The 24,568-nt window shown below is 41.6% G+C and overlaps 1 protein-coding gene across 4 annotated transcripts in view; it reads right to left on the minus strand.

Moving 5' to 3' along the window:
• FGF13 (fibroblast growth factor 13) overlaps window positions 1-24,568 on the minus strand; it is a 635,343-nt gene that overhangs the window by 120,959 nt on the left and 489,816 nt on the right. For all 4 annotated transcript variants that reach the window (XM_082263492.1, XM_082263491.1, XM_082263494.1 and 1 more), the window contains one exon: window positions 22,490-22,593. In XM_082263492.1, coding sequence (XP_082119618.1) covers window positions 22,490-22,593 — 104 coding nt within the window. The remainder of the gene's footprint in view (window positions 1-22,489; window positions 22,594-24,568) is intronic.

Raw genomic sequence — 24,568 nt, forward strand, 5'->3', positions numbered from 1 at the left:
GAGTGAAGTCTGATACACACAGTGCCAAACTCACTGGCCAATTTTTTCAACAACTGGTGTGATAAACCAGTGGCCCCCCAATACCACATATTGAAGTGGAGTGTTATCTGCCTCTCTTGCTGTGTTGACTGTGCTACACACAGTGACAACAGTTACTGGCCAATTATTTGTAGAACTGGTGTGATAAACCTGTGGCCCCCCAATACCACATATTGAAGTGGGGTGTTATCTACCTTTTTCCAGATATATTACGATTCTCTAGAGACTTTTGTCACAGGGTAATTAAAAAACATGACAGGCAGAGGAAGAGGCAGAGACGTATGCAGACGTATGCAGGGGTGGTAGGGGTAGGGCAGGAGCAGTAGGCCGGAGCCTAACTGTGAAGTCTCAAAAGTCGCGTACAATTACGGCAAAGGACATACCAAACTTGGTTGAGTGGGTCACTCAGCTTTCCTCTTCTGCACCCTCCTCATCCTCTCTATCTGCACCCTCTTCACGCTCTGCTGTGTGCACCCCCAAAGACACCCCCACCACATACCCTCCGCTTGAGTCACTGGAATTATTTTCCGATCCATAACAAGATATTTGCGATGCGCAGCCATTGTTGGCATTGGATCAGGAAGAGGAGGTAGCAACAGCCGCCACTCAGCAGCCTGACGACAGTACCCAGATCAGTCCAAGGAGGTTGGTCCCCTCTGTTGCTGCCTACTCCGAGATCTTGAATGTTAGTGGTGGGGAAGGTGACGTGGATGATGATGAGTCTATGGACGTCACGTGGGTGGCCACAAGAGAGAAAGAGGAAGGGAGTTCAGAGGGAGAGATGGACCGGCAGATAGGGAGGAGAGGCAGGCAGAACTTGCATTGCACAAGAGGTACAAAGCAGACTGCAAATGTATCAGGAGCGAGCCATCAACCATGTACAGTCAGATCTGGTGCTCCCAGGACACCGGCACATGGCTCCGTTGCTGACAACAGTGTTGCCATCTGCAGCCTCTGCAGTCAACGCATAAGTCGCGGTAAGCCCAACACTCACCTAGGGACAACCACCTTAAGAAGGCACCTGAACTCCCATCACCGAGCCTAGTGGGAGCAACAGCATCAGAATCCACAAAGCCACACTCCAGGCTCTCACCGTCCAGCTCCTTCTCCTTTTCCACTCTCCTCACATTTGCCCTCCACTCCACCTTCCATGATGCCGTCATCACGTTGTTCTGGAAAAAGGCAGGCTTCTGTGGTCCAAATGTTGGAGCGGAAAAAAATGATGACGCCGGATAACCCTCTTGCCCAACGTTTGACTGCTGGCTTGTCGGAACTGATAGCCCGCCAACTACTGCCATATCAACTGGTGGACTCGGAGGCCTTTTGGAAATTTGTGGCCATTGGAACACCACAATGGAAGGTCCCAGGCAGGAAATATTTCTCGCAGAAGGGCATTCCAGAGCTGTGTGGCTATGTTCAGCGGCAAGTGAATATATCTCTGGCACACAGTGTTGGTGCCAAGATACATCTGACCACAGATACATGGTCTAGCAAACACGGGCAGGGAAGGTATATCACTTTTACTGCCCACTGGGTGAACCTTCTGACGGCCGTTAAGCATGTAACCCGTGGCACCCGTGTAGATTTAGTTGTACCGACACAGATTGCAAGCAGGCCTGCCTCTTCTTCTCCTCCTCCTCCATCCTCCCTCTCATCCTCGGCTGACTCTTCCTCTCCCGCTGCTACTGTCTCTTCTCCTGCGCCGCCCAATATCCCCAGAACCTATTCCATATGCCAGGTGAGATGTTGCCATGCTGTGCTGCGTCTGTTGTGCCTGGAAGCCAAGAGCCACACTGGTCCTGCACTCCTTTCAGCTTTGCGTTTTACAGGCATATCAGTGGCTGACACCGCTGAATTTGACAGTTGGTAACGTGGTGTGCGACAACTGTGTCAATCTGCTGAGTGCGCTGAAACAGGGCAAAATAACACACGTGCCATGCATGGCACACATCCTGAACTTGGTGGTGCAGCGATTTGTTGACAAATACCCTGGGGTCCAGGACGTCTTGCGGCAGGCCAGGAACATTTCTGCCCATTTCCGAAGATCTTACACAGCCATGGCTCGCCTTGCTGACATTCAGCGGCGACACAACCTGCCCCTCAGGCGTCTTATTTGAGACTGCCCGACGCGATGGAACTCAACGTTGCATATGCTCGATAGGCTGCTCCAGCAGAAACGTGCAGTTAACGACCACCTGTTCGAACTCGGCGGCAGGACAGGTTCTGGGGAGCTTGGGTTTTTTTCACCTCGACAGTGGCTGCTCATGCGGGACGCATGCAGACTTCTGCGGCCATTCGATGAGATCACCAAACTGGTCAGTCACGTCCAGGGCGCCATAAGTGACATCATACCTTATGCCTTCTTTCTGGAGCATGCATTGCGTCGTGTCATTGATCAAGCCGTCGAGGAGCAGGAGCAGGAAGATGAGGAAGTCGCAATGTTGGATGAATTCCCATGGGGTGCTACTCCATCTGAGACAAATCAACAGCAGGAGTCTGAAGAGGAGTCAGAGGAGGATGGTGCTGGGGGGGATGAGGAGGAGCAAGAAGAGCATGCTTTAAACCTTTCTGGGATCCCTGGTGCTATCCGTGGATGGGGGAGGAGAACGAGAACGACATTATCCTGGATGATGAGCTGGAAGCAGGCCACTACACCGATTACAGTTTAGTGCGAATGGGGGCCTACATGCTGCAGTGTTTTAAGGGGGACCCCCGTATAAAACGCATAAAGGCCAAGGACCAGTACTGGGTGGAAACGTATTTAGACCCCCGGTACAAAAACAAAAGAGGGCAGTTGGAAGATGTCTTGGTCACTTCAGATATGAGATCCTTCTTTCAGCCGAACCATCGACAGCTGTACTCCGGATCCAGCATGAGGGAACGCCTAGACCGACAGGTGTCCGACTACATCGGGTTAACGGCCGATGTGGACGCTCTGAGGAGTGATGAACCCCTGGACTACTGGGTGGGCAGGTTTGACCTCTGGCCAGAGCTTGCACAATTTGCAATGGAAATGTTAGCTTGCCCCCCGTCCAGTGTCCTGTCCGAAAGGACGTTCAGCGCAGCAGGGGGGATCGTGACCGATAAGCGCACTCGCCTAGCTCAAGACAGTGTAGACTACCTCACATTTATAAAAATGAATGAGGCATGGATCTCTGAGGAATTCAACACATGTGACCAGTAGACCAGGTTTCATCGAAATTCCTCATGCCAGGCCACAAATATCCGCCAGACCGCCATCCACCCACAACAATTCCTGGTCCTTGGCTTCGCTACATACAGAGGCATTTCATGTCCATTGAATGGCAAATTTTTGGGGGCTTTTAGGGCCGACAATTATTTTTTCTGTGACTGCCTAATGTACCTCCAGCCACCAAATACTACGTTCTTTGCTGTCAGTTTAACCCATGTGAGCTACTTTCTGGAGCCTATAAAGGTCGCCACTTACTTGTGTATACTGTGAATGCCTACTGTACCTCTAACCATCATATACTACATTCTTTGCTGTCAGTTCAACCCATGTGAGCAAATTTTTGCCGCCTATACAGGCCGCCACTTACTTATGTATACTGTGAACGCCTACTGTACCTCTAGCCATCAAAAACAAAGTTCTTTGCTGTCAGTTCAACCCATGTGAGCTAATTATTGCCGCCTATACAGGCCGCCACTTACTTCTGTATACTTTGAATGCCTACTGTACCTCTAGCCATCAAAAACAAAGTTCTTTGCTGTCAGTTCAACCCATGTGAGCTAATTATTGGAGCCTATACAGGCCGACACTTACTTATGTATCCTGTAAATGCCTACTGTACCTCTAGCCATCAAAAACAAAGTTCTTTGCTGTCAGTTAAACCCATGTGGGCTAATTTTTGAGGCCTTTTATGGCCGACACTTCTGTATCATGTGAATGTCTAATGTACCTTCAGCCACAGAATACTATGTTCTTAGCTGTCAGGTAAACTCATGTGGGCTAATTTTTGGGGCCTGAAATGGCCGATACTTACTTTTTTATCCTGTGAATGCCTAATTTTTCAGACTGGAAATGAAAAACAATGGGTCTGTAAAGGTTCTGCAAAATTGTGGAATGGATGCGAACCCATTTTACAGATGTGTGAAAGGACCCTATATGTATTAGACAATGTATTTATCGGCTGCTGTCAGTTCTGGCTGATTTATGAAAAAAAAAAATATTTTTTGCTGTAAAGAAAATAAAAAATAAATATAGGGCAACTTTTTCAATTGCAATACTTCTGTTATGACATTGTCCATGTGCTGGGACTATTTGTGCACAGCTAGTACATCTTTTGTGGCTGAAAAAAATTCAAATTTCAATTTCAAACTCTTTTACTTAACAAAATACGTGTGTTATATAGAAGAAGGCATTACCTGACCTATGTGGCACATGCTATTTCTATAGTTTGAAGCTATTTAACCACTTAAGCCCCGGAAGATTTTACCCCCATTCCGACCAGGGGGTATTTTGCGATTCGGCACTGCGTGAATTTAACGCACAATTGCGCGGTCGTGCGACGCTGTACCTAAACGAATTTGACGTCCTTTTTTTCCCACAAACAGAGCTTTCTTTTGGTGGTATTTGATCACCTGTGCGATTTTTTGATCACGTGCTATAAACAAAAAAAGAGCGTCAATTTTGCAAAAATAGCAATATTTTTCACATTTTTTTATATGAAATTCCCCCAAAAAAAAATGTAAAAATCAAAATTTTTAAAAAATTTCGGCCAATTTGTTTTATGCTACCTATGTTTGGTAAAAAAAATCGCAAAAAGCGTATTTTGATTGGTTTGCGCAAAAGTTATCGCGTTTACTAACAAAGGGAAAGATTTTTGTCATTTTTGTTGTTTTTTTTTTTAACGCGTAATGGCGGCGATCTGCGATTTTTTTTGCGGTACTGCGACATTGGGGCGGACAGATCGGACCCTTGACTGACATTTTTGACACTTTTGGGGTTACCAGTGACATTTCTACAGTAATCAGTGCTATACATATGCACTGTTACTTTAAAAATACACTGGTAGTGAAGGGGTTAACTTTATTTGGAAGGGAGGGGCTGTGTGTGTCCCTAGGGGCGTGGTTTCTACTGTGATTGGCTGTGGCTCTAGCTGTAAGGACACTGATCAACGGATCTACATACCAGATCCGTTTTATCAGTGTCTTTGCAGCGAGGAGAATGACAGGCAGTTTGTTTACACAAGCTGCCTGACATTCTCCCTCTCCCCCGCCGATCGCCGAGTGGCCGGCGGACATCGGGTCCGCTGGTCACACGCGCGGGGGGGTCCGTGACCACGCGGGAGCGGGAGCGCGCCTCCGGGGGCGCGCGCTCGCTCCCTAGACCCTCACAAGCAAGCAACGTAGCCCTACGTTAGTTTGCCTGTGAGGGGCTGACCGCCGACGTAGATAGTCGTGCGGCGGTCGGCAAGTGGTTAATGAGTAACTGTAATGGAACCACGACCCACACTGTGTTTGTGGGTGTCCATCAGTATACCGCTTCCTCCAGTCTTGAACATAGATATCAGATATTCTAGCCGCCCCCCATCCACAGCTAGTCGGCAACTTAGCTTGTACAAGTTCTGGAGCTTCTTCTTTATTGAACAGTCTCACACAGAATATATACACATGTAAGGAGATCCCCCTCCTGATCAAATTACCCCACCAGGTCACGTGTCTGATTACATTATCATATGTAGATGAAATTGTGTACAGAAATAGAATTAACCTGAATTAATTATCTAGCCATCTGGATAGAAAAAATATGTGAGTTCATTAAAAATTAATAATGGGACAGACAGGCTTAACAGAAAACACATCACACCTCAATACACAGACAATAGGAAGAGACCACCAGTGAGACTGTCCATCTCTGACATTGAAGAACATGGAACAGAGGCCAATGTGATTAGCGCTTTTAAGGAACATGTTTAGAATCAAATAGGCCAGGAATAGTGTTCATATATTTCGTGAGATATATGGTTGATAAATATTACTGTCCGATTTGAAGTAATCCAAACCATATTCTCAGTGTCCATTAACCTTGTGGCTCGGGGTTAAATTTCAGTGCCAAAAGCGGTAACACCGAGCCACACTCGGGGTACCGCTAGGAAGATCGCTGGATCCTGGTAGAGGGGTTACTTACCTTGTCACCGGGATCCAGCGATGTATCCCGGCGGTGTTTGGCGGCGGATCTTCCTCCCCATGCTCTGTGTGCCCCGGCTTCCATCTCCTGCGACGTGTCGTTCGCAGGGGGGTGGAACCGGCAGCAAATTCAAATGTAAAACACACCAAACACACTGATACAATGCAAAATAAAATAATAATTACTGTACTTATATATATATATATATATATATATATATATATATATATATGTGTGTATGTATGCATGTATGTATGTGTATATATATATATATATATATATATATATATATATATATATATATATATTTATATATATACAGTGCCTTGCGAAAGTATTCGGCCCCCTTCAACTTTGCGATCTTTTGCCACATTTCAGGCTTCAAACATAAAGATATAAAACTGTAATTGTTTGTGAAGAATCAACAACAAGTGGGACACAATCATAAAGTGGAACAAAATTTATTGGATATTTCAAACTTTGTTAACAAATAAAAAACTGAAAAATTGGGCGTGCAAAATTATTCAGCCCCTTTACTTTCAGTGCAGAAAACGCTCTCCAGAAGTTCAGGGAGGATCTCTGAATGATCCAATGTTGACCTAAATGACTAATGATGATAAATAGAATCCACCTATGTGTAATCAAGTCTCCGTATAAATGCACCTGCACTGTGATAGTCTCAGAGGTCCGTTTAAAGCGCAGAGAGCATCATGAAGAACAAGGAACACACCAGGCAGGTCCGAGATACTGTTGTGGAGAAGTTTAAAGCCGGATTTGGATACAAAAAGATTTCCCAAGCTTTAAACATCCCAAGGAGCACTGTGCAAGCGATAATATTGAAATGGAAGGAGTATCAGACCACTGCAAATCTACGAAGACCTGGCCGTCCCTCTAAACTTTCAGCTCATACAAGGAGAAGACTGATCAGAGATGCAGCCAAGAGGCCCATGATCACTCTGGATGAACTGCAGAGATCTACAGCTGAGGTGGGAGACTCTGTCCATAGAACAACAATCAGTCGTATACTGCACAAATCTGGCCTTTATGGAAGAGTGGCAAGAAGAAAGACATTTCTTAAAGATATCCATAAAAAGTGTCGTTTCAAGTTTGCCACAAGCCACCTGGGAGACACACCAAACATGTGGAAGAAGGTGCTCTGGTCATATGAAACCAAAATCAAACTTTTTGGCAACAATGCAAACGTTATGTTTGGTGTAAAAGCAACACAGTTCATCACCCTGAACACACCATCCCCACTGTCAAACATGGTGGTGGCAGCATCATGGTTTGGGCCTGCTTTTCTTCAGCAAGGAAAGGGAAGATGGTTAAAATTGATGGGAAGATGGATGGAGCCAAATACAGAACCATTCTGGAAGAAAACCTGATGGAGTCTGCAAAAGACCTGAGACTGGGACAGAGATTTGTCTTCCAACAAGACAATGATCCAAAACATAAAGCAAAATCTACAATGGAATGGTTCACAAATAAACATATCCAGGTGTTAGAATGGCCAAGTCAAAGTCCAGACCTGAATCCAATCGAGAATCTGTGGAAAGAACTGAAAACTGCTGTTCACAAACGCTCTCCATCCAACCTCATTGAGCTTGAGCTGTTTTGCAAGGAGGAATGGGCAAAAATGTCAGTCTCTCAATGTGCAAAACTGATAGAGACATACCTCAAGCGACTTACAGCTGTAATCGCAGCAAAAGGTGGCGCTACAAAGTATTAACTTAAGGGGGCTGAATAATTTTGCACGCCCAATTTTTCAGTTTTTTATTTATTAAAAAAGTTTGAAATATCCAATAAATATCGTTCCACTTCATGATTGTGTTCCACTTGTTGTTGATTCTTCACAAAAAAATTACAGTTTTATATCTTTATGTTTGAAGCCTAAAATGTGGCAAAAGGTCGAAAAGTTCAAGGGGGCCGAATACTTTCACAAAGCACTGTATGTATATATACAGTATATATATATATATATGTATACATACATACATACATACTTTAACCACTTGCCGACCGCTCCCTGAGCTGGTATTGTGGCAAAGTGGCTCGTTATCGCCTGGCGACGTAGACCTACGTCACCAAACTCCACCCTCTCTCGGCAGCGCGCGCGCTGCCGAAGGCTCGCTTCTGCTGTATTCAGACACATTGGGAGTTGGGCCAGGGGAGGAGAGGCGGTGATCACTGCCGCTCTTCCCTGATCGTCAGGGATCGAGTGAGGAAATACACCCGCTTGTGTAAACAAAGCGGGCGGATCTCCTCTGTGACAGACAGTGACAGATTACAGGATTCAGCATAGCTGAACCTGCGATCTGTGTCTGTGTCACACAATCCCCTCCCCCCAAACACGTCAGTAAGCATGAGGCATAGATTTAACCCCTTGATCACCAATAAAGTTAACCCCTTCCCTGCCAGTGTCATTATTACAGTAACAGTGCATATTTATAGCACTGATTAGTAGTAATGTCACTGGTACCCCCAAAAAATTCAAAAATGTTGGTTAGGGGTCCGATCTGTCTTCCGCAATGTCGCAGTCCCGCAAAAAAAACGCAGATCGCTGCCATTACTAGTAAAAGGAAATAAACAATAAAAATTACCAATATTTCCCGTAGTTAGTAAACGCGATAACTTTTGCGCAGACCAATCAAAATACGCTTATTGTGATTTTTTTTACCAAAAATATGTAACAGAAAACAAATTGTCCTAAAATGTCAAAAAATTTAGATTTTTACATTTTTTTTGGGAATGTTATATATCAGAATGTAAAAAAATACTGTTTTTTTTTTTCAAAATTGTCGCTCTTTTTTAAAAAAATTTAAAATTGCACAGGTGATCAAATACCACCAAAAGAAAGCTCTATTTGTGGGGAAAAAAAGTACATAAATTTAATTTGGGTACAGCCCCCCACGACTGCGCAATTGTCCGTTAAATTAACGCAGTGCCGAATTGCAGAAATGGGGTAAAATCTTCTGGTCTAAAAGCGGTTAAAAATACGCTCATTGAGAATTTTTTTGTCAAAGACATGTAGCTAAATACATTTTGGCCTAAATATATGATAAAAATTTATTATATTGGATATTTTTTAACTGTCAAAGTAGAAAATTTCATTTTTTTTGCAAAATTTTCGCTCTTTTTTTATTGATATCGCAAAAAATAAAAAACGCAGAGGTGATCAAATACCACCAAAAGGAAGCTCTGTTTGTGGTAAAAAAAAAAGAACGTAAATTTCGTTTGGGTACAGGGTTGCATGACCGCGCAATTGTCAGTTAAAGTCGCACAGTGCCGAGTTGCAAAAAGTGGCCTGGACGTAAAGCAGGAAAATCCTCCGGTGGTAAAGTGGTTAACTTATTTATTGTTTTTATTATATTATAATTTATGATTTTGCGTTTCAAGCTTTATGTTATAAAGAAGAACGCACAGTAAAAAAAAAAAATCATATGTAAATAGTCTGTTTGGGCTGCTCATTCTTAAGAATTACATTCAAAATAATGGTACCGCTTTCAGCACCTAAAATCCGAAAGAATCATACCGCCAGGGAGGTTAAGTACCTGTCTTCCATTCCCAGTGACGGTGAGTACTGTCACAGTAATCATCCATGTACTGGTAAATGGCTGCTCCTTGACATGATCACTATGTGGTTACAATCATTTATCTAGACTGAAAACTCTCCCTTCCAAAATTTCCTATCTGTGAACTCTGAAGATGCCTAAACTCTTCCCAGCCACTTCCAGTGACACTACCAGGAGGACCTCTAAATATTATGTATTATCTATCACTCCTGCCTATCCCTTCTCAGTCATTTGGGCAGCTGGAGCAGACACTTCTAGGCCAGATTTTATATTTGAGCTGGTTTACAGGAGATAAGCATTTATTAAAAAGAAGGATTAAAAGTATTTACTCACGGAGCACAGTTTCAGAATACTGTTACGCTAATTTTTGGAATATATCTATAGTCTTATTGGGAAATTTGCATATGCCTATAGGTCTATACAATGCATTTGTTTTAGTTTATTGGAAATACACATTGGGATTAAAAAGCAAAAACAGAGGAAAAAACACACTGGAAAAAATGTGTGTATGAGTCATGGGTAGCCGAAGTGAAACAGGAGCAGAGAAGCCTATAATAAGCTGTCACAGCATGAGGGAAAGTCATAACACAGCTATTGATTGCGCCAGCTTCCACTTAACTGCTGGTCAGATTGCAAGAGTAAGATTACCGTCAATTGCTGTTTCTAATAAACAAGGTAGAAGTACTGGTAATTCCTACATTTTTACAAATCATGCAATGATAAAAATAAAAACAGCTCTTCAAATGACCTAGCAAAAGAACACGTACACCTATAATCACGTTTAGGAAGAATATGTACTTGTACGAACAGTCATAGACATGGCAGCAAGATGAGGACTTGAACTGAGCTGATAATTTATTAGAAGTGGTAAATGGCGAGGACCTGCAGAATGACAGCATGAATATGTATCATAGTTACTTTGCTACAACTTATAAGATTGTTTATGTGATACTAGTAATCATTTTTTCCCCAAAAATCACCCTTACTTGCTTATTTACTTTATCAGTCCTGTTCTCTTCCAAAATCATACCTCTCTCTTCCTCAACTTTCTTTATGCTAGGCCTCTTCCTATCTCATATTGCATACACCCAGGCTATTTCTTTCTGCCTGCACCCTATAACCATATTTTCCCTGCCATGCTCCAACTCTTCTCTCTTTACCAAATCCTTAGTTACAGGTCACCTATGTTGACTTTCTAGTCAAGGAATGAGCGGGGCAGAGGTTGGAAGGAGTATACAGACAGCATGAAACAGATTATAGAGGCATACACGAGGAAGCACAAAGTGGGGAATCAGGGGGCATAAGGTATGGAACAGAGGTAGGTGGCTAAGGACTTTGAAAGAATGTAGAGGACAGATGTGTGATAGGATGCAAGAGCAGGGAAGAGAGAGATTGTATGGTGAGGAAACAGGGCTAGTAAAAGATCGTAAGAGGACAAAGATAGCTTTGCTGGGAGGGAGTCTAGGAAGAAAAAAAAGTAATGTATTCTAGAAGAGATGTCCTAAAATGTGTACCATACACATGAATGACCATAGGATTATTATATCCCTACTGCCTGCAAGAAATGTAAAGAAAGGGTGGCTATATTTGGAAGGCACATTAAAGTACCACAGCTTATGTTTAGGCTCTTATGTAGGTACCAGCTTTCTAAATGTCAGTATCTGAATAGATCGACAACCCCACCACCACGATCCTCAAGGTTTGGGCTTGCACTTAGGCATTGAGCATTGCACTGGCTACTCTCCCCATACCTGGAAGGTTGAGTTTTCCAGCAGTATTCTGAAGGGTTATCATACATAGAGAATTTACTGCTCCAGACAGTTTTACAGATCATCCACCAGCCACAGGTGCATACTGGGATACAATTCCTTCCCCCAGCATCCAGATACAAATAAATGAAGGTAGCATGATTGTATTAAGGTAGTAGCAATAAAGCTTGTTGGATCTCAAGACATAAACCGTAGGAATACTGGGAAACTGACTGCAAGCCACGCACTTCGCTAGGCTCCTACATTGTTGGATGATTTGTTGGATGATCTTACCTCTTGGGCTTTCATGGAAACTTTTTGGATGTACTCTTCAGCATTATCATACTTTGATTCTTGACAGGGAATCCGTTGTTTATATTTTCATCTCACATTTATGTATGTACCACCCCTCTTATTAGGAGTTCCGTTATGCATAGATATTGTCTATCACTCTGGAAGCCTTGTTGCTGTCTTTGCACAATTCTGTGGGGTGGCTGTATGACCCTTGTGCCCTCTTTTGCCCATTCGGGTGTCTGATGTAAATTGGAAGCATCACTTAGTGGCCTTATTGTTATCACCAACATTTAATTACCCCTCCTATCAACCCCTGAGGAAGATGACTGAAGTTGAAACATGTTGTGGTTCTATTCATGTATTAGTGATCTTATGGGTCTACTTTTAGTGGATTTATGGGTATCCATATGACAGCTATGTGATATTGATTAAATATGTGGTCTCTGTAATGGAACCATGTGGCTCGGTTTAAAGTGATACTAAAGTCTCATTTTTTTTTTTTTAAATAACAAACAAACAATGACAATAATGCTGCAGAAATGTTCCAACACCTTTTGGTGTACACTATGCTGCAGTTATTTTAGCTAATTAACTTGTACCTGGATGAGAGTCACATTAAACACTTAGGGCTCTTTCACACACTGTGTCCGTCAGACGGACTCCGCTTTTCTCAGCGGGGGATCGATCCGCCAATCCCCCGCTGAGCAGAAGGATGACAGCTGTGTCTCCGCACTGTGTGTGTGGAGACACATCTGTCAGTTCCCCATGCATCTCTATGGGGGAAATCGGATGGGAACGGACCGTCGGTCCGTTCTCATCCGATCCAATCCGATCCGCTGGACGGATGGAAAATAGGGTTTCCATCCGTCCAGATTTGACGGATCGGGTCGGATGTCAGCGGACATGTCTCCACTGACATCCGATGCCCCATAGGAATGCATGGGGGGACCGTTCAGATCCGCCAAAAAAATGAACAGGCGGATCTGAATGGTCCGCCTGTGTGAAAGGGGCCTTAAAGACCAGGCCTATTTCTGACACTTGTTGTTTACAAGTTAAAAATCAGTATTTTTGATAGAAAATTACTTAGAACCCCCAAACATTTTTTATATATATATATATATATATATATATATATTTATTTTTTGCAGAGATCCTAGAGACTAAAATAGGGATTGTTGCAATACTTTATGTCAGCCCGTATTTGCACAGCGGTCTTACAAATGCAATTTTTTGGGAAAAAATACACTTTTTAGAATTTAAAAAAAAAAAAAGCAAACCGTGAATTTAGCTCAATTTTTTTTTCTATAATGTGAAAAAGAATGTTACGCCGAGTAAACTGATACCTAACATGTCATGCTTCAAAATTGTGCACGCTGGTGGAATGGCGACAAACATTGGTACTTAAAATTCTCTATATGCGACACTTTAAAAATGTCTACAGGTTACCAGTTCAGGGTTACAGAGGAGGCAAAGGGCTAGAATGATTGTGCTCACTCTAACAATCAAAGCAATACTTCATTTGTGTAGTTTACATATGTGGGCGCGACTTGCATATGCGTTCGCTTCTGCGCGCGAGCTCAGAGGGACGGGGCGCTTTACATTTTTTTAGTTTTTTTTCCTATTTATTTTACCTTTTATTTTTTATTTTTACACTGTCCCTTAAAAAAAAAACGAAAAAAAAAAACGATCACTTTTATTCCTATTACAAGGAATGTAAACATCCCTTGTAATATAAATAAGCAGGACAGGTCCTCCTTAATGTGAGGCCATCTTGCCCTCACTTGACTTCCTGCCTGGGACACAGAAGGACTGGATAATTTTCCCCATTACCGACGGCTCTGGTAAGCGGGGAAAATGACCGGGAAGCGGCGGGAGGGGGTTGGGCGAGCGAATCCGCTGCTGGGACCAATTTTATGTGAAAGAGGTCCACTGGCCGTGTAGAAAATACTGGGGTTATGGTATGGCAGCTAGCTGCTGTCATAACAATGGTATTTAATGTCAAAATAGCAAAGTCCGGAATCTAACATGTTCAAAGAAAAGAAAAGCCTTAGGCTCCATTCACACTAACGCGACTTGTCAGGCGACTTGTTAGCCTGACAAGTCGCGGTCCATTGACTGCTACAGGACCCGTTCTAATAGGAGCAACACAATTCGCTCCGACTTAGAAAAAGGGTCCTGTACTACTTCGGGGCAACCTCGGAGCGACTTGCATAGACATTCATTATATGAAGTCCGTGCAAGTCGCGCCGAAGTCGCGGTGCACGGGACTTCACAAGTCGCCCCCGAAGTAGTACAGAGTCGTGCCACTGCAGTTTGAATGCGGGCTTAAGGTTTTACTAAACCCAGGACCCTGCAGTCATTATATCTGGTCTCCCACAGTACACAGAACATGGAAATGCAATTATTTTAGTAAATATTAACTGCTAAATACCTTTTCTCATCAGCAGTATATAGCAGTCTTGTGACTTCTATCAGTGTCCGACTGAGCCCTGGTTAAAGCTTGTAGAAGGAGTTTTCATTCTCTTCTGACTGTCCTGTGAGGCTGCATGACCCCTGACCCTCTGTCTGGAGAGTCCTGATTGGCCCTGTGCTGATCACTTGCACCCTCCAAAAAAAAACTTTCTAGCAATACACACCAAATTGACCTTGTGCAGAGTGCCTCCAAGGCTCTGTACTGTCAGCAGATGGATTGGGGACAGTAAAAGAAGGGGAGGATCAAAGAAGACCAGATCAAGCAGCCTTTTTACACAATGCGAAGGATTAACCTCTTAGGTTACACAGTGAGTATAACAAGCATGCTTTACTGCATATACAGACTGATTTTACTGTTGTGGGTTTATAACACTTTAAAGGTCTGTAAGCAGTCCATCTGTCCACACTGTTTGTGCGAGATCATTCTGTACGTATATTTTATTCATGTATTTTTTTTTTTTTAAAACGTTGTTTTGTTCTTTGCAAACCAAATGATTGTTGTCCATCAATATTCATTTGTTTTATAGAAATATAAGTAAGCAGGACTGTCAAATAAGATGTATTTCCTAATAAAAACATGTGGACCCAATGCAAGAGGTAGCATAAACTAAACTACAGATCTGTTCATAAAGAAAAGAGGAGAAACATATTGGAGCCCTCAATGTTTTATAATCAGATATTACCCAAAGATCCCCCCAGTAATGTGATAAGCTAATATTCTGTATGTGTATAAACACTTTTTTTCAAAAACGACTGAGGTAACTGAGAGACTTCTACACGACCACTGGTCCCGTGAAAGAGTATTAGCCCACCATTTCTTCGAACGCGACAAACTACTTTCCAGCACACACTTTTCCACTCAGATGGATAAAACTCCCATTTCCCCCTGGACATATCTCCTAATCACACACTACCTACGCTCACTAGACAGACTGTCCTCCTGAAACTCACTTCCTTTGAAACACTTTGCATACAAAAAACCCCACTACGCCACCTCTAATCTACCATGCACTCCATGCTCTTTGCTGACATCCCCTCAAATAACAGGACATTCTGTTAAATCCGGGAGAATGAACTCTCTCTGACACTCACACAAGATGATTGGGAACATATATATTTGAATATAGATAAAGTTTCGATAAACGTCTCTACACAGGAAAATGGATATAACACCTTATCTCGTTGGTACCGAACCCCTGACCTACTACATAAATACCGCCCAATAATCTCAGAGAACTGCTGGAGATGCCAGTCAGACCGAGGTACGTTACTACATATCTGGTTGTTATGCCCATGTATTCAAATCTTCTGAAATGAAGTACACCGTATAATCCCGTGAATAACCTCCTATAATCTGGAACACTGCCTGGCTCTATTCCTACAACATCACTCATCCCTTCTACACAAAACCTACCATAAATCTTTTGCCATGCATATGATTAATGCAGCGAAATAATGTATCCCGAGGCATTGGGGTTCCCCCAATCCCCCCTCAATTAAGGAATGGCTCAACAAGATAAAGAAAATAGCAGACATGGAAGAACTAATACATGTGGCACGTAACACACCCTCCAAATTCTGGATCAAATGGGCCTGCTGGACACACTTCCGATCTACTCCAGAATTTTCCAGACTATGCCACACACCCGACTAAACTCAAGCTGAATAAATTTGTTGACCTGACTTCCTCACTTTGACCGTTCTCTAATCAAACTACAAGTTCTTGTTCAACAACCTTTTTCCCCTTATGGACTGCCCTCCTCCATCGATTAAACATACTCCTTGAAGAGTCATAGACTTACACCACTACACCTGGGAGGGGAGTAGGAGACTGTAACCCCCACCCCTACCCCACCCCCCTCTTTTCCCCACCTCCCATTCCCCTCCCTTCTCCCCCCACCCCCTTATTTTATTTTCTTCTCTCTTTCTTCTCCTTCCTCCCCTTACACCTCCCTCTCCTTTTTCTCATATCCACTTCCAATATCTCTTTTCTAGTACAATGCCAATTAAAATAGACAAGAGCTTAATACATTTACAAGTACAAACACTCACACCTTTTCAGTTCTCCATACCAATTACATACGAGCCACCTGACATGCTGGGACTTATCTCACCCCCCCCCCCCTATTCCAACCGAGTGGACCAAACATTTCTTAAACACCATTCACTGTCATAGTAATCCCTGTAACCGATAGAGAGTAGTAACAGACTTAATCAAGAACACCCAACACTATCCCACTATTAGGTTACCAACCCGATCTATAGGTTTAAAAATCCACACAACCTGTCATACCCACTCTGAAGCAATTATAATTTCATCTTCAGGGCCCGTTAACCATGCCTTATTCCAGTAACTGGCCTCTGTTCACTTGGATTGAACAAGTTCACACCCCCAAAGATTTATACACAACATAAACAATAATATCTGTACTAATGTTATGTTGAACTGGTTTTATTTTTGGCCTTTGTACTAATTAATTTTGTAAACTCATTTGAATCGTATGGTTTACTTTTACTTAACTAAACATTTCTTTATGAAAAAAAAAACTGAGGGGCCGCGCAGATGCCAGAAGCTGTCTATCAGCCGCTTAGAGTAGGTGGGAGCAGGGGCATGGCTTGAAGATTTAGGTCTGATGGGCTGTATGTGTGAGTTGACACACACAGCGTTGGCTCTAGCCTTGGGCGGAAGCATAAATACAGGTATATATATTAAATTCCTTGTCTTCCCCCTGACCAATTATTGTGTTGTATAATCAGCTGCAGAACTCAACATTTAAAAAAAAAAACTTTTTAATATATATATATATATATATATATATATACACAACATGTGCTGTGCTAAACAAAAAACAATAAACTGCAGATTAATCAGCAGTAGGAAATGAAAAACGTCATTCTTCAAAGAAATCTGTTTAATACAATACAATTGTGCTATTAAATACTTAAAAAAATGAATGTGTGAATCAATTAAAATGAAAAACAGCTGAGATAGGAGTTCACTTTTACTGTGTTTCCCCAAAAATAAGACCTACTGTTATTTTCGAGGAGGGCTTTAATAAAGGCCATACTCCAAAAATAAGCCCTAGTTTAGTGTTTGTAAAATTCTAGAATCCACTGTATTACTGTTTTATATAGTGTCCAGTGTTTGTTTCTGTAATCTAATAGTGTGAAATATCTTCGGTACAGCGCTGCACAGCGCTCAGCTGATTCCCCGCTCTGCTCTTCCCCTCTTCTCCCAGCTGTCAGAGGGGGATCTCAGCCCCTCCCTTCTGCAGTGTTCAGAGCAGGTCACAGAAGTACTGAGCAATATATTATAATAGTGTGAAATTTCTTTGTTACAGCGCCGCGCGGCGCTTCCGTGACCCCCAGCTGTCAGCGGGGGAGAAGAGAAGGAAGAGCAGTGGGAGATCAGCTGAGCGCCAAGCGGAGCTGTACCAAAGGTATTTTACACAATTATAATATAATGCTCTGCACTTCTGTGACCCGCTCTGAGTGGAGGGGCTGAGATCCCCTATTGACAGCTATGAGAAGCGAAGGAGAGGAGAGCAGAGTGGGAGATTAGCTGAGCGGCGCTGTACTGAAGGTATTTCACACTATTAGATTACAGAAACACACTGGACAATTATATAAAACAGTTATAAAGTAGATTCTAGGATTTTACAAACACTAAACTAGGTTCACACAGGGGTATCCTGACAGGCAGGAAAGGAGATAAGATCTACCCTGAAAATAAACCCTACTGTGTCTTTTGGTGACAAAATTAATATAAGACCTGGGCTGTTTTTCGGGGAAACACGGTAGTAGAACAAGGAGGTTCAAGGATAGTGCATAATGTGACCAGATACACTATATTGTCAAAAGTATTAGGGCACCTGCCTTTACATGCACATGAGCTTTAATGACATCTCAGTCTTAGTCTGTAGGGTTCAATATTGAGTTGGCCCACCCTATGAAGCTATAACAGCTTCAACTCTTCTGGGAAGGCTGTCTACAAGGTTTAGGAGTGTGTCTATGGGAATGTTTGACCATTCTTTCAGAAACGTATTTGTGAGGTCAGGCACTGATGTTGGACAAGAAGGTCTGGCTCGCAATCTCTGCTCTAATTCATCCAAAAGTTGTTCTACTGAGTTGAGGTCAGGACTCTGTAAAGACATAGATGAGCGAGTTTGGGGTGGAGGAACTTGACTGGCCTGCACAGAGTCCTGGCCTCAACCCGATAGAACATCTTTGGGATGAAGTAGAGCGGAGATTGCAAGCCAGGCCTTCTTATCCAAAATCAGTGCCTAACCTCCCAAATGCGTTTCTGGAAGAATGGTCAAACATTCTATTCCCATAGACACACTCCTAAACTTTGTGGACAGCCTTCCCAGAAGAGTTGAAACTGTTATAGCTGCTAAGGGTGGGCCAACTCAATATTAAACCCTACAGACTAAGACTGGAATGCCATTAAAGTTCATGTGTGTGTGTAAAGGCAGATGTCACAATACTTTTGACAATATAGTGTATAAATTAACTCACGATAGTGCTCACAGTGTAATACAGAATGAAACCCTTTTTATTGTAAAAATTGCACGTATATTGTGAATAATAATGAGAGGCTACAGCTAACTCATATTTCATCAAGGGCTTGATGAGGTCACATTGATGTAACTCATAGGGCGGAGCACTGTGAGTTATTCTGTCTTCAGAGCGGATGACTTGTCCCTAACAGCAGCTTGATATATACTGCCTCTCTGGAGCTGTCAGTTGTGTCTGCATGAAGCAGTGAGCAGCGGGAAACATCCCGCTCTGGGATAGCTGTAGCCTCTTATTATTGTTCACATTGTAGAGGCTGGTTTTAAAATAACAAGGTTTTATTGCATTATACAGTGAGCACTATTGTATCTTTTATGGCTTGACACATTATGCATTATCCTTGAGCTGACCTACTGTGAAGTGAGAAGTACAGTACTCCTATCACAGCTGATCCCAGCTTACAGAAGGGATCAAGTCTAGCCAGACCTTTTATCATTTTAGAGTCTGTCAATAGTTCTCAATGGTGCTGGAGATCTGTACACATTGGGATTCTAAAGTGTATTTGTTTGGGGTAGTTGGACTTTTATGAACTGTCACTGATTAATTCATGACTTTTTCACGTTTTTCATTTTAATTTATTCACACATAAATTTATTGTGAAGTATTTTATAGCACAATTGTGTTATGTTTAGCAGATTGCATAGTATTTAGAAGAATCACATTTTTCATTTACTACTACTGATTACTTGTCAGCTATTTCAAAACTGATTGTTCTTACCAGGCTAAGATACATAAATCATGGCTTCTATGGCACAGAGCTTAGGGAAAAAGACACAAATTCACCATAATGTTATGGTGGGGCTTGAAAATTCTTCAGTTCCTGAGGCTCCCCTTCAAACTTATTTTGGAAGACAAAGTAATTTTGTACCATGCATTTTTTATTTAATTTTTGCATTTAAAGTCTTTCCTAACATATTGTACAGGTTTTTCTATAAATAGATGTGGGTTAAAATATGTTAGTGATCTGATATTTTGCTTAAAGATTAGTTCACCTTTAAAAAAAAAAAAAAAATGCACATCTTTTTGCAGGTAAAAAAATGTTTTTTTTTTTTTTGGAGCCTGTAGAGCATTGCACCCGACAACAGCAGATCGCAGGTGCCGTGCAGGACTCTTGCAGACTTGTCACTGTATCTGTCTGCTCATACCTCATACGGGCAGGCAGATACACACTCACAGCAACAGACAATGAACTTCCAGAGCGCTCAACAGCACCATGGTAGTTCATAGAAAACTACGAAAAAAAAGTCGACAGTCGCAAAGGCTGTTCGTACTTGTAGCTTCCCATTCCCAGAACAGTGACAGCGGCAGCCCGGAAAAGAAGCCCACCCGCTGTCACTGGAAAGGGGAAGAGGCTGCAGCTGTTGAAACTTTTTACATGTCCCATCCTAAATATGGCTGGAACACGTAACATGTTCCAAAAGGTGAACTTATCCTTTAAAGTTATCAGCAAGCAATAAATCAATATCACATTAATCTGATGCTAAAGTGGGAAGTGGAGCTGCTCCAAGAGCAGAAGCATTATGATTACTTTGTGCTGTTGAGTAGTATTACAAAGTGCTCTGATTTGGGATAAGAAGCCCATGAGCTGGTTAATGCAGCTCCCATGCTGATCACTGGTCCCTGACAGCCATTGTCAACCCTGCATAATGTGCTACAGCTACAGAAACACAGCTGCCACAGCAGCACTTCCCACTGGTAATTTAGAATTTCAGTGATCACATTGCACAGACAACAATCACATATCTTATATCTCAAATCTGGGAACAAGACAGCCCTTTCTAGCTCATACAGTGATGTAAGGAGGAAATAAGATAAGGAATCCTAAAACAGGTTCAGTACTGGCCCATTCTCAGTGCTATGGCCCACATACCATTACCATCTCTGCAATTCTGTTACAGCACTAACGAGTGCCATAAAAGAACATAAAGCATTACACTAGATTAGAAATTCTGTGATGCACAGCAATCATTCTTGAATCAGAAGATATTCACACCCACTGAAACACATCTATAATGGATTGGTTAGCTCTGCCAAAGAAGAAAAAACTTGGACAGCACAAATTCATTTCCAAAGCAGGATTGTTGTGACATACGACTACTAGAATGGAAATCTTTAGAAGCCAATGGAAGGAAACAAATCTTAATGTATGTTAGTGTAAATATTATACATAATAAACCAAATATAAAATACTAGACTGGACCTAAGAAGCAGCTCTGACCAGTCTAGTACAATAGACTGTAGTTATGCGTTTAACTAATACTAATTTAAAATACAACGTATATATTTATTATTTCTTACATACACGTCAATACAGACGTCAGTGCGGCCTTCCCCTGGCATTCTCGCTGGAGCCACATCCAAGAGGATCCACACCCTCAGGGACTCACTGCCGCCTTCACCGGCATTCAACAGAGCGGATTTTCTCCCTCCTTTTCTTTTAGCAGCTGTGACTCGCTTGTCACACCTTAACCATACCACAGGTATGCATTTCTGAATGTCCAAATCAATATCTACATATGCAATGACTAACTACTGTTTTAAACTCACTTGAATGTAATATATCTTAAATTATGGAACTAACAAAAATATTGCTCTACTATGTTATGTAGGAAATCACAAATCTCCCCACTTCCAGACCCCTGAAGAAAGGCCTGCGTGCCTGAAACGTGTCGGGTGGGAGGATTTCCTTCAAAAGCCATCATATGTAACTGAGTATATGCATCACCAACCTCTTCATCTCTTTGATTTATATCCATAAATATTATCTGTATAGAACACTAACTGTGACACCCTAGATCTGTGTTAGATCTATATTAATATATTTTTTGTTATGATTTAATTTTACTCAATTGTGGAAGTTTGTTTGCCGCTAAAGTCCCACACCCTAAGGGGACCCCCCATTCTTTTTATTCAGTTCATAGGGATGTTGGCAACTCACTTCCAGGCTTTCAATTAGCTAGGGTATACATTTTCTGTCTAAGGAGGAAATAAGACAAGGAATCCTAAAACAGGTTCAGAACTGGCCCATTCTCAGTGCTATGGCCCACATACCATTACCATCTCTGTCATTCTGTTACAGCACTAACAAGTGCCATAAAAGAACATAAAGCATTACACTAGAAATTCTGTGATGCACAGCAATCATTCTTGAATCAGAAGATATTCACACCCACTGAAACACATCTATAATGGATTGGTTATCTCTGCCAAAGAAGAAAAAAACTTGGACAGCACAAATTCATTTCCAAAGCAGGATTGTTGTGACATAAGACTACTAGAATGGAAATCTTTAGAAGCCAATAGAAGGAAACAAATCTTAATGTATGTTAGTGTAAATATTATACATAATAAACCAAATATAAAATACTAGACTGGACCTAAGAAGCAGCTCTGACCAGTCTAGTAAAATAGACTGTAGTTATGCATGTAACTGCTTCAACATAGCATTTAGGTCCTTGCCCCACTTCCACCACGTGTTGATACCAGGATGACCGAGGCTAGAAATCCCAATGAAACTTACAGTAACCCACACATTTTAATCGGATGTAAAACCCTTCTGGAGAATTGCAGATGGTAATACCAGTCCTTTCAGGTATGCAGAGTATTATATACATTAGTCAACTATAAAAAGTACTTACTGATGTGTACAAGTACCCATCACTGTTCATTGCCAGATATAATTTTGTTTGAACGCCTTGAATAGCCACCACTCGTAGGCCAACTGGTATGAGGTTAAACAAAGCTGAAAGAGCAAAAGATAAAAAATAAATAACTAAGCATATTTAGATCAGTTTACTCCAAATGCTTAAGTATTTTCAAGCGTTGCAACTAGCTTCATAATGGAGCCTCTTAAAAGCATCAAGTAGCGATAAGTGATCCACTATTTCATAGTGACTGTAATTTATCACTATATGTGATGCACATCTACTATTAATGCAAAATGCTGCTGCCAAATGAAATAAGCAGTAATAATCTAAAAGAGACCAGCGCTACATTAAATCATCATGATAATAAAAAAGATGTGTAATTATTTGTCTTCTGTCGAATAATTTATTGACACTCATTCCCAAGAGACATTTATTCAAAGCATAACATTACTTACTTAAACCTGAAGACAAATCATTTTGATTTTGCAGCTAAACTAAAGCTGTTGTTTATTTGCAAAGTTGTGCTGCCTGTTTTCTTTACAGTGAAATAAACCTCATGAAATATCTCCAGTATTTTATGTAAATATGACAGCAATTTGGGTATGGCTGTTACATATGTAGCTGTGTATCTGTGTGTATCCACTTAGAAATAACCAAGCCTTTGATAGCAGGCACAAAGCAGTATTGAGTGGTACAACTCAATGGAACCTATATGCAACTAAAGTGTTGAAGATGTAAATGCTGATTACTCTTACATGGTAACAAGAAATTGAAAAGTAATCAGAATTTCTACAGTATCCCAACTCTGTTTCACAATATTGATCTCTCCTCATATGTGACAGAATCATTTTATGGATTAGATCTTCTCAATTACGTGCAAACTATAAGTCCCTTGTTGCCACGAGCTTAAAGACTTCCCCTCTCTCTTGTAGGCCCCCTGCTGTAATTGTTGCTTTTAATTTCCCCTAAACTTCCAAATATTTGGGCACATGAAGCATTGGGTCCTCTTTGCCTCTCATTATGCACCACATGTCACCATACAGCAGGTCAACTCATCACACTGCTCTGCAGTGACATGAATGAAGTATCATTATGTGACACTTCAAATAAAGTTGAAAAAAAAAAAAGAGTAGCCTTCCTACCAGAGTAGACAGTGATACTAACCTGCGCAATAAAATACTGAGTTTTACCATGCAGACAAGTGTGAAACTGGCCTTATTGTCAGACCAACAACACTGATAAGTATTTTCTCCAGTATATATACAGTGGTGATCAAAATTTTGGGCACCCCAGGTAAAAATTTGTATTAATGTGCACAAAGAAGCAAAGGAAAGATGGAAAAATCTCCAAAAGGCATCAAATTACAGATTAGACATTCTTATAATATGTCAACAAAAGTTAGATTTTATTTCCATCATTTACACTTTCAAAATAACAGAAAACAAAAAAATGGTGTCTGCAAAAGTTTGGGCACCCTGCAGAGTTAATATCTTGTACTGCCCAATCTCACAATCCTGCGAGCTGTTCTGTCTGATATTTTTCTTGGTCTTCCAGATCTTGCTTTAACTTCCACTGTTCCTGATGACTACCATTTCTTAATTACATTCAGAACAGAGGATATTGACATCTGAAAACGCTTTGCTATCTTCTTATAGCCTTCTCCAGCTTTGTGAGCGTCAACTATTTTCAGTTTCAGTTTTCTAGACAAAAGCTTAGAAGATCCCATGGTGCTGATTGTTGGGGCAAGGTCAGATGAGTCTGGGCATTTAATACCTTTGAGATTGACATCACCTGATCTTCCCAGACAATAATTGAGAACAATCCATGACACTGGCAGGTCTCAGCCTTGCAAAGGGGGCAGTGCATGCTATAAATTCTGCAGGGTGCCCAAACTTTTCCAGATGCCATATTTTTGTTTTCTGTAATTTTGAAAGTGTCAATGATTGAAATAAAATCTAACTTTTGTTGACATATTATAAGAATGTCTAATCTATAATTTGATGCCTTTTAGAGATTTTTCCATCTTTCCTTTGCTTCTTTATGCACATTAATACAAATTTTTACCTGGGG

This window comes from Pelophylax lessonae (genome assembly GCF_965119305.1).
Source record: "Pelophylax lessonae genome assembly, chromosome: 7".
NCBI classification, from domain to species: Eukaryota; Metazoa; Chordata; class Amphibia; order Anura; family Ranidae; genus Pelophylax; species Pelophylax lessonae.